This window comes from Miscanthus floridulus, chromosome 10 (assembly GCF_019320115.1).
Source record: "Miscanthus floridulus cultivar M001 chromosome 10, ASM1932011v1, whole genome shotgun sequence".
Lineage (NCBI taxonomy): Eukaryota > Viridiplantae > Streptophyta > Magnoliopsida > Poales > Poaceae > Miscanthus > Miscanthus floridulus.
The window spans coordinates 123569357-123584780 of NC_089589.1; the positions used below are offsets into that span (position 1 = coordinate 123569357).

Below are 15424 nucleotides of genomic sequence, written 5' to 3' on the forward strand. Positions count from 1 at the left end.
ATTGAACTTGCGGACCGTGTTCAGCTCGGCGAGCATGTTCTCTGCCGAGCGGTAACGGACGTCAAGGAGGAGCTTTGATTCTACGAGGGAGAGCGACAACGGTCGTGGAAGACCGTGTTCCCTTCCTCGTAGAATTGGACCTCTTTCTTGACCAAGTACGGTGCCGTCCGGTGGAGAAATGCTCGCCGAGATGATCACGTAAGCAAGGTCAACTAGTACGAATGGTTATTTATTCACATGTCCCGATATCGTCGCAGTAGTCTGTCAATCACCGTACCTAAATGTAGTATATATAAATAAAAACTTAGAAAATAGTTAGAAAATTATAGAAAATCCATACTAGTTGAACTTGCGGACCGTGTTTAGCTCGGCAAGCATGTTCTCTGTCGAGCGGTAGCGGACATCAAGGAGGAGCTTTGATTCTACGAGGGAGAGCGACAATGGTTGTGGGAGACCGTGTTCCCTTCCTCGTAGAATCAGAGCTCTTCCTTGACCAAGTACTGTGCCGTCCGGTGGAGAAATGCTCGCCGAGATGATCACGTAAGCAAGTTCAACTAGTACGGATGGTTATTTATTCACATGTCCCGATATCGTCGCAGTAGTCTATCAATCACCGTACTTTTTATTTTAACTTTTTATGAAATGAAAAACTTAGAAAATAGTTAGAAAATTATAGAAAATCCGTACTAGTTGAACTAGCGGACCATGTTCATTTCGGCGAGCATGTTCTCTGCCGAGCGGTAACGGACGTCAAGGAGGAGCTTTGATTCTACGAGGGAGAGCGGCAACGGTCGTGGAAGACCATGTTCCCTTCCTCGTAGAATTGGAGCTCTTCCGTGGCCAAGTACGGTGCCGTCCGGTGGACAAATGCTCGCCGAGATGATCACGTAAGCAAGGTCAACTAGTACGGATGGTTATTTATTCACACGTCCCGATATCGTCGCAGTAGTCTGTTATGTGTGTACACTCCCATTCTTCTGTTAATTTGCGGAAATATCATGTGAATTACTTACCTGCCGCAGTAAAAGACGAGAACACAATGACCATTAAAAATATCATTGTTTAGAGATCTAGATAATTTTATAGTTTGTTAATTTTATTTGTTTATAAAAGGAGAAATTTATAGTGTATTAAAAATGAGTATAGAGAGTAGATGGAAACTGCTTCCGGGTCCTCGGCCTCTCATGGGTTTCCAAAGCGACTTAGGCCGGGCCTTCCTCTCATTCCATGCGGCAAGTGTCGTGATGAGACGAAGATTGTGATGGAGTACCGAGTGAAGAAGGAGGGTCCCAACAAGGATCGTATCTTCTACAAGTGTCCGGATCGCAATGTGAGTTATTTTATCGTATTTAATGATTATGGTTAGTTTATACCTATTTTCATGATGGTTGTGATTAAAGTTCTAATTTTTTGTTTTAATTTCAGTGGGATGGCAGTGGACGATGTTCAGGCTTCTACTAGGAGGAAGAGTATGTTGAACTCGTGCAAAAATATCTTGCACAACAGGCAGATACGGCGGCTAATGAGGCAGTGATCCAGCCGAAGAAGCCCAAAGATGTTGCACAATCGGGGGATCTGTCTGTTTTAGTTGAGATTGGTCGCGAAATCCTTGTGCTCCTGAAATGTATTTTAGCTTTAGTTCTTTTAGTGGTAGTTGGGATTGTCTACATTGTAGCGATGCTTTCATAAATTTGTATCTTTTGTGGTGGCACGCATGTTGTATAAATAATTAATTATGATCTAGGTTTTAATATGATATTTATGTCATGTAATGCAGATGAGCCATCATTGGATGTATAATGCTAATCGCCGCTCCCAAGAGTTCATTGACGGCGTGCATTCTTTGTTACGTGCATCCGAGGCAAACAAACGCGACGGTTTCATGTGCTGCCCATGTGCCATATGTAAGAATACGGTGGAATATCCTTGCTCAAGGACTCTTCATTCACACTTGTTCAAGTCGGGTTTCATGCCAAACTATATTTGTTGGACAAAGCACGGAGAAACCGGTGTTGTAATGGAAGAAGGTGAAGAAGAACAATGGGACGACAATGATATTATTCCTGATGGTGCGTGCTTCAATGATACTGCAATGGGAGAAGCTGAAGAAGAGGTAGCCGCAGAAGATGAGCCGGCTGATGATCTTTGTCAGGTCATTCGTGACGCACAAAGAGAATGTGAAAGTGAAAAGGAGAAGATCAAGTTCGAGCGGATGCTAGAAGATCACAAGAAATTGTTGTACCCAACTTGTGATGCAGGGCAGAAAAAGTTGGGAACCACACTAGAATTGCTGCAATGGAAGGCAAAGAATGGTGTATCTGACAAGGGATTTGGAGAGTTACTAAAAATCCAAAAGAAGATGCTTCCGAAGTACAATGAATTGCCCGCCACTACCTACGAAGCAAAACAAGTTGTCTGTCCTATGGGGCTAGAAATAGAGAAGATACATGCATGTCCTAATGACTGCATCCTGTACCGTGGCAAAGAGTACGAGAAATTGGATGCATGCCCGGTATGCCATGCGTCGCGGTATAAGATCAGGCGAGATGACCCTGGTGATGTTGAGGGCGAATGTCCGCGTAAGAAAATCCCTGCCAAGGTTATGTGGTATGCTCCTATAATACCACGCTTGAAACGTCTGTTCAGAAACAAGGAACATGCAAAATTGTTATGATGGCACAAAGAAGACCGTAAGGTAGACAATATGTTGAGACACCCTGCTGATGGGTCCCAGTGGAGAGCAATCGACAGAGAATTCCCGGAGTTTGCAAATGACGCAAGAAACTTAAGGTTTGCTTTAAGTACAGATGGTATCAATCCTTTTGGAGAGCAGAACAGTAGTCATAGCACTTGGCCTATTACTCTAAGTATCTACAACATTCCTCCTTGGTTATGCATAAAGCGGAAGTTCATTATGATGCCTATGCTCATCCAAGGCCCGAAGCAACCTGGCAATGACATCGATGTGTACCTAAGACCACTTATTGACGAACTTCTCATTTTGTGGAATAAAGAAGGTGTACGTGTGTGGGATGAGTACAAACAGGAACACTTTGATCTGCGAGCATTGTTGTTCGTAACAATCAATGATTGGCCTGCTCTAAGTAATCTTTCAGGATAGTCAAACAAGGGATATAATGCATGCACACACTGCTTCGGTGATATTAGAGGTGTATTCTTGAAAAAATGTCAAAAGGTCGTGTACCTTGGCCATCGTCGATTTCTTCCTGCAAATCACCCCGTAAGAAAGAAAGGCAAGCATTTTAAAGGGAAGGCAGACCACCTGACCAAGCCTCGCAACCGAACCGGTGAGGATGTACTCGATATGGTCAATGATGTGAAAGTCGTCTTTGGAAAAGGACATGGAAGCCAACCTATTCCGAAAGACGCTAACGGTCACGCACCCATGTGGAAGAAGAAGTCCATATTTTGGGACCTACCCTATTGGCAAGTCCTAGAGGTCCGTAGCTCGATCGACGTGATGCACCTGACGAAGAATCTTTGTGTGAACCTGCTAGGCTTTATGGGTGTGTATGGAAAGCCTAAGGACATATTTGAAGCACGACAGGACCTGTGTTGTTTGAGAGAAAGAGACAACCTGCATCCAGAGAAGACAGATGATGGACGCCATTACTTACGTCCTGCTAGCTACACTCTAAGCAAAGAGGAGAAGGAAATCATGTTTGAATGCTTAAACAACATCAAGGTACCATCTGGATTCTCCTCGAATATAAAGGGTATTATAAATGTGCCAGAGAAGAAATTCTGTAACTTAAAGTCCCATGACTGTCACGTTCTCATGACGCAATTACTTCCAGTTGCATTAAGAGGAATTCTACCTCCAAATGTATGTCTAGCCATCGTGAAGCTATGTGCATTCCTCAATGCAATTTCTCAGAAGGCAATTGATCCAACTGATCTAGCTAAACTACAGAATGATGTGGTTCAATGTCTCGTCAGCTTTGAGTTGGTGTTCCCTCCTTCCTTCTTTGATATTATGACACACCTCCTAGTTCACCTAGTCAAGGAGATTTTCACTCTCGGTCCTGTGTTCCTACACAACATGTTCCCTTAGAGAGATTCATGGGAGTCCTGAAGAAATATGTTCACAACCGTGCTCACCTAGAAGGAAGCATCGCCAAGGGCTATGGAATAGAAGAGGTCATTGAGTTCTGTGTTGACTTTATTCCCAACCTTGACTCGATTGGTGTTCCTGAATCGAGACATGAGGGGAGACTAAGCAGAAAGGGAACACTAGGGAGGAAAACATATATTGGTACGGATGATGATTATTTCAATAAAGCGCACTACACAGTTCTACAGAACTCCTCTTTGGTAGATCCGTATATTGAGACACATAAGGATCTCTTACGATCTGAGTTTCCAGGGAAGACTGAAGCTCGGATTACGCATAAGCACATGGAAACTTTCGGTGGTTGGTTGCGAAAAAAATGTCAAGGTGATGAGAGCATCCATGAGCAACTGTATTTATTGGCTATGCAACCATCATGGCATATCGTCACATACAAAGGGTACGAGATAAATGGGAACATATTTTACACAGTAGCCCAAGATAAAAGGAGTACCAACCAAAACAGTGGTGTCCGCATAGATGCCACAGACCCGAATGGGAATAAGCAGACATATTATGGACGCATAGATGAAATATGGGAACTAGAATATGCACCTACTTTGAAGATCACATTGTTCAAGTGCCAATGGGTCAAGGTGACCGGAGGCGGGGTAACAGTAGACAACGAGTATGGAATGACAACAGTAGACCTTAGTAATATTGGGTACAAAGACGAACCATTCGTCCTTGCCAAGGATGTGAATCAGGTGTTCTATGTCAATGATATGTCTACCAAACCAAAAAGAGGGAAAAACGATAATGACTCAACCAAAGAGCCAAAGCGCCACATAGTTCTTTCAGGGAAAAGAGTCATCGTGGGAATTGAGGACAAGTCGGACATGTCAGAAGAATATGAAAAGGATGACCGAATTCCGCCCTTCAAAGTGAACAAAGACCCTAGCATCTTGGTAAATGATGAGGACACTCCATGGTTACGAAGCGATCATAACCAAGGGACATACGTAAAGAAGTTCACTGCTGTGCCCACTTGATGATATAGTGATTTAATATAGTGTGTGTTTGAGATATTATGTAATAATTGTGAATTCAGATGTTTATTATGTCATGTTTCAAATTAAATCAATGTTTGATTTGGTGGGATTTCTCTCTCAAAAAGGTAAATTAGGATACTGAGTGATGAAAAATTAAAATATTAATGTTAAAATGATGTGAAAACAAATTTCCTGTCCAAAACCAATAGTTTTAATAATTTTAATTAAACACTACATTTTTGCATTAACGAAATAATAAATATTAGTTACATTATGTTTTATAATTCTAACAAAAAATAAAAAAGTTAGGTTATAGATTTTTCCTATGTGCAATAAACAAAAAGAAAATTCATATTTTTAACAAAATAATTTTATGCCTTTTATTTAATTTACTATGTATTTAACAAAAACTATTGCATTTCTATTGTATTTAACAAGACTATTGCTTAAAACAGGCGGGAAACGAAACTGCAGGCCACCTTTACTCCCGGGTGGGAAGCCCACCCGGGAGTAAAGGTGGGCTGCAATTTCGTGGCCCGCCAAAAAAATCCTTTACTCCCGGTGCGTGTTACCAACCGGGAGTAAAGGTATACCTTTACTCCCGGTTGGTAACACGCACCGGGAGTAAAGGGTTTTTACTCCCGGTTGGTGGCTGGCACCGGGAGTAATTCTCTCTGATATATAACCTCCACGCCTGGCGTAGATCGATCCGCTCGTCTTCTTCCTCGTCGAACACCGCCGCCCTCTTCTTCCTCGCGCCGCGTCCGTTCGCCTTCCGTGACACCGGCGCCGCCCTCTTCTTCCTCGTGCGGCCTCCACCGCGCGCGCCCGTGCCCCTCCTCCGCGCGCGCCCGTGGCCCTCCACCGCGCCCTCCTCCGCGCCCGAGGCCCTCCACCGCGCGTAGTTGCCCCACCGCGCCCGAGGCCCTCCACTGCCGAGCTCGAGGTGATATGTTCGTCGATCTCTTTGTACATTCGCCCGAGCCCTCCACTGCCGAGTTATAGATCACGTCGAAAACTACAACTTTGGTGTAAGCCATGTCAACGCTCGAGGTCGATTGAAAATTCCAAATTTTGAATCACAAAATCTAGGAACTGAAAATGAATATTTGGAACTCTAAATGATTTTAAATAAAAAACATATCTTAACGCAAGTTTTGAATATTTGGATATTATATGGATAAATTAGCAAGTTTAGAGTGTCAAAAACTGCATTTTATGGTACTAAAATACATTTTAAGATCACTGGGACCTGAACTCATGACAAGTTTAATTAAGGACCACCAATGAAATTACTTTAGAAATTAATTAGATCAATGTAAATCCATGGCTTGTATAATAAACACGCTATATATTATTTGGAAACAACGCTACGAACCATCCGCTAATGAACTTTCAAGCCCTACCCACACTCATTAGCAATGATTTAACAGCACAAAGCAGAGCACTAAGACAAGCGCATCCAATTTCGTACAAACTCCTCAAGATGGCAACCATTGTCGTTGTCACTAAAGCTGAAAATGATCCAGCCCATCAACCGCCATATATTCATCACTATATGATATGCCACTATTCCAAGATGCAGTTTCAATAGAAGAATTTTTTCTATCTTCATAGATCAATGTTTGTTAACGAAATTTTATCCAAATATATTCATGTAGGGTCTTTTTTTTTTGAAGGATTTGTTGTAGGATATATAATGGTCAAATAGGAACTCAATTTTGATACCCAGTTTGTAAACTAAGCGTTTTTTAGTTTATAAAAAATATCACATGTGATGATGCAAGCAGTTTTATTCTTACATTATTAAAATAGTAATGGTTATATTAGCAATAAGACACATATACTTACATTTCATAATGACTTATACTTACATTATTAACATAGAATTTTCTCATATGATGAATGACTACATGGTTCACATGGTATATAGGATCACAACATCACGCACCGACACCGCCCCGGCCCGCCTCACGTCGTCGTCGTCGTCAGCACGCCGGCCCGCCTCACGTCATCGTCGTCAGCACACCGGCCACCGCGCCGACACGTATATATACGTCATTTGTATTCATATGCATGTATATATATGTCGCAGAGCACCGCCGCCCTCGTTCGTCCATGCGTTTCTATGTATACGGCGGAGCACCGCCGCCCTCGTTCACCCATGTGTACAGACATATATACGGCGGAGTGGAGCACCGCCACTCTTGTCACACCGCCCTTTCTCGTGGCCTAGTTGATCAACATTCGTATTATCGTTATTGTTAATGCTAAACAATCACACCAGGGAGAACCGCGCTGTTGATGTCACCGACGTAGATTTTACGCATGTAAGCAAAGATTTGACGTACTATATATTGGTTTTGTTTTTTGAAGCTAGATGGCCGACCCGAGAAACATGGATGAGGAGGAGTTGATGATGAATTTGATCAACACTGGCACTCAAGTTGCCGGCGATGATGGTGCTAAAAATAACGTGCAAGAGGATGCAGATGACGGGAGTCAGTACTTAGCTCTTGAACAAAATGAGCAACAACATATTGGCCAAGTATATATTTTTTATTATTAGCTATATATATTATCATATGTCTTATGTGTGCTCATGACATTAAAAATAATGTTTATGTTTTGTAGCCCTCTGGATCGACATCAACAACTACAACGAAGAGTAAAAATGTTCGAGGTCCCAAAAAGCCATTGGAGGGCCGCTTCATCATCTCGGAGTTCAATATGGATACAGGAGAACCGGGGGGGCCGAATAAAATGAAATTTGTGCACCACTGTGGTTACCTTGTACGGGACCGGCTCCCGATTAGTACCCGTGAATGGAAGAAGAAGACCAATGCTCCTCATATCAGTTTTGTCTCCGATCGTGACAAGGCGTTAATTTGGAATGATGTCTTGGTACATTTCACGCTCCAAACAGATGGTTATGATGATATAATAGATGGTGATGAATTGAAGGAGCGAGTTAGGGATTGGGTAATGAAGAAGATGGCCACCCAGTTTCAGACTTGGAAGAAACACCTATACACGACGTATGTCAAGAAGAACATAGCATCAGATTTTACTGTCCCAGGCCCGATCTCAAAGCAGAGGCCCTATTGGGATGAGTTTGTACAGTACAAGACTTCGGAAGAGGGTGTGAGTCAGGTGATAAAGAACCAACGTAATGCCCAACAGAAGACATACCACCATACCTTGGGATCAGGTGGCTACCCGACTGCCATTAAGAAGTGGAACAAAATGGAAGCAGACCTTCTTGCCAAGGGTATCAGACCAGAATCACTCGAGTGGGGAGAACATGCAAAGAATTGGTTTTTCGGTCATGGGGGAACACTAGACCAGGAGACAGGGAAGTGCGTTTATGGCGCAAGACTGCAAGAAGCAGTAGAAAGATTGTTTTATGCTCAGAGAGCTACTGCTAGTGGTGCGTTCAGGCCCAACAGAGAGAAGGATGAGCTGACATACGCCATCGGGACTATTGAACATGGTGGCCGAACTAGAGGCAAAGGAAGTGTCTCGTGGGAGCATGGATTCCCTCAGGACAGACCTTCCTACAGAAGTCGCCAGAGAAAGAAGGAAGAAGAGGCACAACGGCTCCAGAGGTTGGAGGAAGCAGATCTGCTCATAATAATTAACAATCTAAATCCAATTGTTCAATCGCCAGATCATCATAGTGCTCTGTACGATGACATTCCTTTTTTTGTAGCAGATCCTCCCCCAACCTAAATCCAATTGTTCAATCGCCAGATCATCATAGTGCTCTGTACGATGACATTGTGTTGGAAGACGAGGCTGCATCCACACCATCTCCAAGGAGGTCTCCAACGCCGCAGCCGCCACCTCCAAGGAGGTCTCCAACGCCGCTGCCAACACCTCCAAGGAGGTCTCCAACGCCTCCCCCGCCCCCGCCTACCAAGAAGCCTAGCAAGAGGCCAGCCCCTCAAACGAAGAACCAGTCCCCGCCTGCAAAGAAAGCCACCGTGAAACCAAGGGCTATTCCCAAAATAATATCTGAAGAGAAGGAAGAAGGAACTGATGCATATAAAAAAGACATGTCTAGATTCTATGACAAACTTAAAATGAATCAAGAAGCAAGGAGAAACCTGGAGAAACCGTACTTCTTCGTAGCTCCAGATATTCTAAGAAAAAAGGTGACTTCTTACCAGCAACAACAGCGGGAATCTCGTAAGCCATCCAAATCAACGTTATCAGACTATGACCGCACTCTCACCAAGTCAATTGAGGCGGCACAGAAAAAGAAGCGGGCAGGGAAAGGAGTTGCCCAACTCGGACAACAAGCGCACCAATCAATCCCCCCGCTAGTTGTTGGTAATGAATATGGTTCGAATTTAGGATTAATGCATCAGGCAAACATACCTCCGGATGTCGATTTGGATCACCTTGGTGAATTTCTTGATGAGACTGGTCTCGACCTTTACCAGATGTTTGGTGATGGAAACATTGAGAGTGCGGCGGAGGTTGATATTTGGAAGAAAAAATTTGTACTAGGCCAGAGTCTATACAACCCTCAAGCCTTATCTGATCTGGGGACGCAAATGTACCTGCTAAACAAGTGGTACATGCAGGCGTCTACCAGTGGAGACTTCTGCGTTGGTGTCAGAATTAGAGACGAACATTGGTTCCGTGGCGATGATGTTATGTATGTTGACTTTGCAGAATTTCATCAACTATGCCACCTGACCTCTCTGGACAAAGTTATCATTAGCTGCTATTGGCTGTAAGTAATAATTCTTTCAATCTATTATTAGACTCATCATATGTGTGTATATGCATATAAATTATCCTAACAAGTACTATATATATGCAGATTTACAATGACAGAGCTCAGAAAGAAAGGCTGCAATGAAATTGGTTTTGTTGATCCCCATATAGTATTCAAAGACCCAATTACTCCAAAGACTAATTGGAAGTCTGAGTCAGAGAGTAACCTCATGAACTTCTTAGTGAACCAACGCCACAAGAAGGATATACTCTTTCCCTATAACTTCAAGTGAGTGTTAATCATGTCGATCATATCCTTAATGGCTCATATGTTGATTCTAGTTAATTAATGAGTGTTATGCATTATATCCTATAAACACATGCAGCAATCACTGGATATTGATGGACATCGATTTGGTGAAAAGTCACTTGATAATCTATGACTCGATGAGAAAACCACAACAAGACTACCAAGATATGATAGATATTATCCAGAGGTAATTTCGGGATCTCTAGCAACTATATATACACACAAACATGATGATTAACTATATCTGATGACGTGGCAAATTTTTTATTGGGCAGTGTTTGGAAAACCTTTATTGAGAAGCAACACATGGAAAAATGCAAAGCGCCACTGAATGTAATCCCTTTGAAAGTAAGTCCCCTGAATCGCATCATCTTTATTAATTAAACATATAGCTTTCACTGGATCACCAGATTGGATGACAAATCTTTTTCTCGTAAAGTGGTGTCTGAGGCAGGAACAGGGGAACAACTACTGTGGTTACTATGTTTGCAAGTTTATCAAGGTGTTCTCCCAAAAAACTCCTACAGAGAGACTCAAAGTACGTTAAAAATACACTATATATTCATTTAATTATTATTATTGATTGTGTTACTATGTCTTTATATATATATGTACATATATTAATTTATTTTCCTTTAATTCAAACCTGTAGACTCGATGGTTGGAGGAAAAGGTCATACGGCAAGACCAAATCAAAGCAATTCAAGAGCCTATAGCCGGATTTTTTAATGAGCAGGTCATCGATTCCAAGGGCGAGTTCTACTTCGACGCAACACTGCCATTGAAGCCAAGCTAGAGGATGAGAGGAAACTTGTTATGTCACAACAACTATAATGCAATCTTTTGTAATATATGCACATGAAATAATATAATGTAAAATACACATATGCATGCATGCATGTAAATATATATATGATGCATGCATGCATATATAGATATATATATATATTTCTATGCTTGAATTGTGTGATTTAATACGTTCATTGTGCTTGAACCGAAACATACTATATGCGCGTATAAATGTATAATTAGCAGCGTACAATACGACTTCGAAAACCTATTTTGAAAAGAAAACAAAAAAATAAAGAGAAAAGAAAAAAGAAAAAAACCTTTAGTCCCGGTTCGTATTACCAACCGGGACTAAAGGTGCCGGCCATCGTGGCATGTCAGGAGGCACCTTTAGTCCCGGTTGGTGTTACCCACCGGGACTAAAGGTCCTCCTTTAGTCCCGGTTCCTGACCCGGGACTAAAGGACCCCCCCTTTAGTCCCGGATGCTTGCTCCCGGGTGGGGAACCGGGACTAGAGGGGGTTCCCCACCGGGAGTAAAGCTCGGTTCTCTACCAGTGCTAGCTCAGTGATACACTCCGGGAGACTCTCATTTTGCATTCTTGGAGCAATAAGACACCTCAGTTGCTTCAGTTTGCCAATTGAAGCTGGCAACAATATACCTGAGCATTCACTGAAATCCAAAATACGCAGACAGTTCGCAAATGAAAATGCACCACTCTGGATATGCAGTTCGCCACTATCTGAGAAGCGAAGTGCCCTAATCTTGGAAGGCAAAATACTTGCCAACTTTATTGTCTGGTCATAATTTTTTAGCAATGAATAGCGACAATATTTCTGGCCACTTGTATTTCTCTGCTGTGCGTTGAAATCTATTAGCTTGTCATCCATTGTCAATCTTGCCAGGTCGTGCACCAGGTCATGCATGGTGTACCGCACCACTTGCTCTCGAGAAGTCTGAAAGGACAAGTATATAGCAATATTGATTAGAAATGTCAACTAATGCTCACATTTTATAAAGAGAAGTAAAGTCCAACGATCAGATGCAAATAAACTGCAAGGAAACCCTGTTTACTTATGAGAATGGAGAGAGGGAATTAAGTAATAATTTTTTTAAAAAAGGTTGATATCCAATTACAAGTTGCACCGAATTCTAGTACAATTCGTGTGCAGAATTTTTAGGACGTCCTTCTGAACAAGGTTCTGTTCAAAACTAATGTTTTTTGCAGTCTATGATATTTAATCTTCAATATCAATTATATCATAAATTAATCGGGCTTCATAATTATATATCCTAAGCATGTAAGACAAAAGTCCAATCAAAGATATACACTAGGGAGGAAGATAAGAACAATGTCATGGGATCATATAGTGTGCTCAGAGGTGGCGCACGAGTTGAAGTCACTGTGAATAGGATCACCAGAATGTCCACCGAATGAAGAAGGACCCAGCGTGGTTAGAGAGGGACCCACAAAAGTACTTTTTTTTAAAAGACCCACAAAAGTACTTAGTGAAGCTACATGCTACTTTACATGATATTATCTATAACTATATTTGATTGTATATATCATGCTTTTTAGGACTAGATAAAATATGTACTTCCGGGCAAGCATATTGCCACTTAGTGTTTTTTTTTACCACAACTAGAAATGCATAAGGGAAAATCATTCAACTAATTATCTACTATGGGTTTTGCTATGGTACACCCAAATAACTATGGACCGTTGATCTGGATGGTTGTAATTACATATTACCTCCTGACAGTTAATAAGAGAACTATACTTTGTTTCTTCAAAAAAGAGAACTATACTTTATTATTTTGAGAAATAGGAAGGTAAGCAAAATTTTAGGTAAAGTATCTATAAATTAGATCTAACATGCATGCAAACATGCAAAGGCATATATATGAATGTTTTTCAGCATAACATGTAACGTTTTTTTAATTAATTGGTCTATGCCGACGGTTCCATACATACATGTCTTGTTTTTTCAACTCAGTGATCTATGTGGAGTTGTGATTTATCCCATGATGCTAAACTTGAGTTGTATTTTTTTGTTCAGTGTGACAAATATTGAGGTGTATTTTAGTTATTTACTTAAATCGAAACGTGAACGTGTTGGTATTTAAATTGTTTATTTATTTTACATGCTAGGCATGGGGTCTTGAACGTGAATTACTTGAACCAGGTCCAGCACAAGTGCTAGGCACAAGGGTGTACCTTAGCAAGGCCCATCAACTATATAGTGCATATGTTATGCATGCAACATGCCTATATGAAAGCATGACGAACAATAGGAATCAACATAGTTATAATCATAAGGAAAAAGTAGTGTTCCAGAAGTTGTATGTAGCATACCGAGGGCAACTTTGAAACATGAAGAAAGGACATTCCCATAAGTTGCTTGATATATTCCTTTGCCTTTGATTGCTCCGTAAAATCTAGAGCAATCCACTGTTGAGCCAAATCATCTCCGACAATATTATGGCCTTTGGGGAATATGGAACAATAGGAAAAGCATACCCTGAGCTGTGGTGGCATCCTTTCATAACTTAATTTCAAGGATGGAAGCACACCATTGTCTTCAGAAGATATATTCCAGATATCACTGCTATTTATTTCAATCCATCCAGACAGATCATCTATTTTTTGTAGCATGGATCCAACTACTTGAGCTGCTAATGGCACACCTCCACATTTCTTTGCAATATCCAATCCTATTTGCTCCATATTTTCTTTGTTAGGTTTCAGTTCAAACCTGCAAGATCTCTTAATTATTTCCCAACATATATCATCTTCCAAAGGTTGTAGCTTGTATGGTTCACTGGTGGAAAGTTTCCTTGCAATCTGTTCCTTGCGTGTAGTTACTACGACATCTACCTTACTGCCCTTGACCTGAAGCATTCTTCTCAGTTTGTCCAACTCAGTCATCTTTTCCTCCCATAAATCATCTAAAACAATCAGAACCTTCTTGCCTAGGAGTAGGTTTTCAAGGCATTGGTTTATCACCTGTTGTATTCCCATATTTTGTGGAACTCCTTGGCTTGGTAGTTGAGAAATGATAGAGCTTCCTATTTTGTTCAAATTGAAGTCTTGGGACACATAAACCCATATACGATGATCATACATTTTGAACTGGGCATCATTGTAAACTTGTTTTGCCAAAGTACTCTTACCCATACCTCCAAGGCCACATATAGTGACAATCACTATCTCATCGTTGTTGGTATTTATAGATAACAGCTATATGATTTCCTGCTTTTCTCCGTCCCTTCCAATCAATGGTTCTTCAGGCAAATATGATGTTGTTTCACGTTCATCATAAGGCTGCTCATTATTAGTATTACTGCCCTTTTTGAAGTCAATGCTAGCAATTTGTTCTTCAATTTTCCTCAGTTTTTCTCTCAAACTCTTCATCCTGTTGGGCCATGAGAGATCTCCTGGCATCTGCAAGAGTTAGATTTAGTTCTTAGTAGGAGCCTACACTAAGCAAAGATGCATCAAATTGTATAAAATTATGATGAATATAACCTATTCAATAAATACAAACTGAAATAAGAACATGCTAGATACTTGAAATCTCTTAGTAAAGAATGATCAAACTAAAATATATCCCTACACACTGTCACACACAAATTAAGAAATATTGTTTTTATTTTCATATTTCTATTAAATATGAAAAAATTGTTTGCATCAATAGCCAAGAACACCACTAAAAGAAAATATAAGCAAACAATGGCTGACAGCATCGCCCTACTAATCAGTCTCTCATAAAGGGTGTACCCAGTGCAGAGAGCTCCCGGTCTGTGCGGGGTCTGGGGAAGGGTGTCAGTGGTAAGCCTTACCCTCGCCTGTGCAATACGAGGAGACCGCGACTCGAACCCGGGACCTTCCAGTCACAGGCGGTAAGACTCTACCACTTGCATCAGGCCCGCCCTTCACTAATCAGTCTCTCATGCTGGAGAAAAATATATTCTACAAATAAAAACTCATGAGTAACAAAACATACACGTAAATCCATTTATAGTCCATCCCCTCCCTTGAAAAATTCTCAAAATTGTTCATCAAAGTGCTATTGGATTCTGAAGTCCAATTCATGTGTTTCTAGCCACACTCCATGTCCAAATAAATTTCCTATAAATATTGCACTGTCTGAAAGCACCAAAATACAGCAGATCCGATTCTCTTTTCCATCTAAGTTCCAAAGTTGAGCTCTATCTGGCATATCCAACCGAATAGCAGCCATCTCCTCTCCCAGGCCACCCAAACCGTAGCCCACCGGCACCCTATCTCCCCCTCCCCCAACGCACCGCCGCCGGAGCAGGCCGATGGCAAGGCCGTGCAGCTTGACGGGGTGGCGGCGGCGGGGCTTTTTCCAGCTTTGCTTGCGTGTTTTCAGCGTGGAGGCAACAGTGGGACGGTGGGCCAAACTCTTGCGCATGCTGCAAGGGGCTCAATTTGTGCGGCACTGGTGCC

At 41.6% G+C, this 15424-nt stretch overlaps 1 protein-coding gene across 1 annotated transcript; it reads right to left on the bottom strand.

The window, feature by feature from the left end:
• Positions 1 to 11462: 11462 nt before the first annotated feature.
• LOC136489498 (putative disease resistance protein RGA3) lies at positions 11463 to 14131 on the bottom strand. Its single transcript, XM_066486115.1, has 2 exons — positions 13307 to 14131; positions 11463 to 11906 (listed from the first exon to the last, which is right to left on the bottom strand). The coding sequence occupies exons 1-2, from the start codon at positions 14126 to 14128 to the stop codon at positions 11463 to 11465; spliced, it is 1266 nt and encodes a 421-aa protein (XP_066342212.1). The 5' UTR covers positions 14129 to 14131.
• Positions 14132 to 15424: the final 1293 nt, after the last annotated feature.

Bases quoted from the DNA above. Each gene is read 5' to 3' on its own strand.
- LOC136489498 (XM_066486115.1), bottom strand. From the start codon at position 14,128: ATGGGTAAGAGTACTTTGGCAAAACAAGTTTACAATGATGCCCAGTTC. The intron at 11,907-13,306 runs GTATGCTACATA...TTGTCCTTTCAG, and splicing joins ATGTTTCAAAGTTGCCCTCG to ACTTCTCGAGAGCAAGTGGT.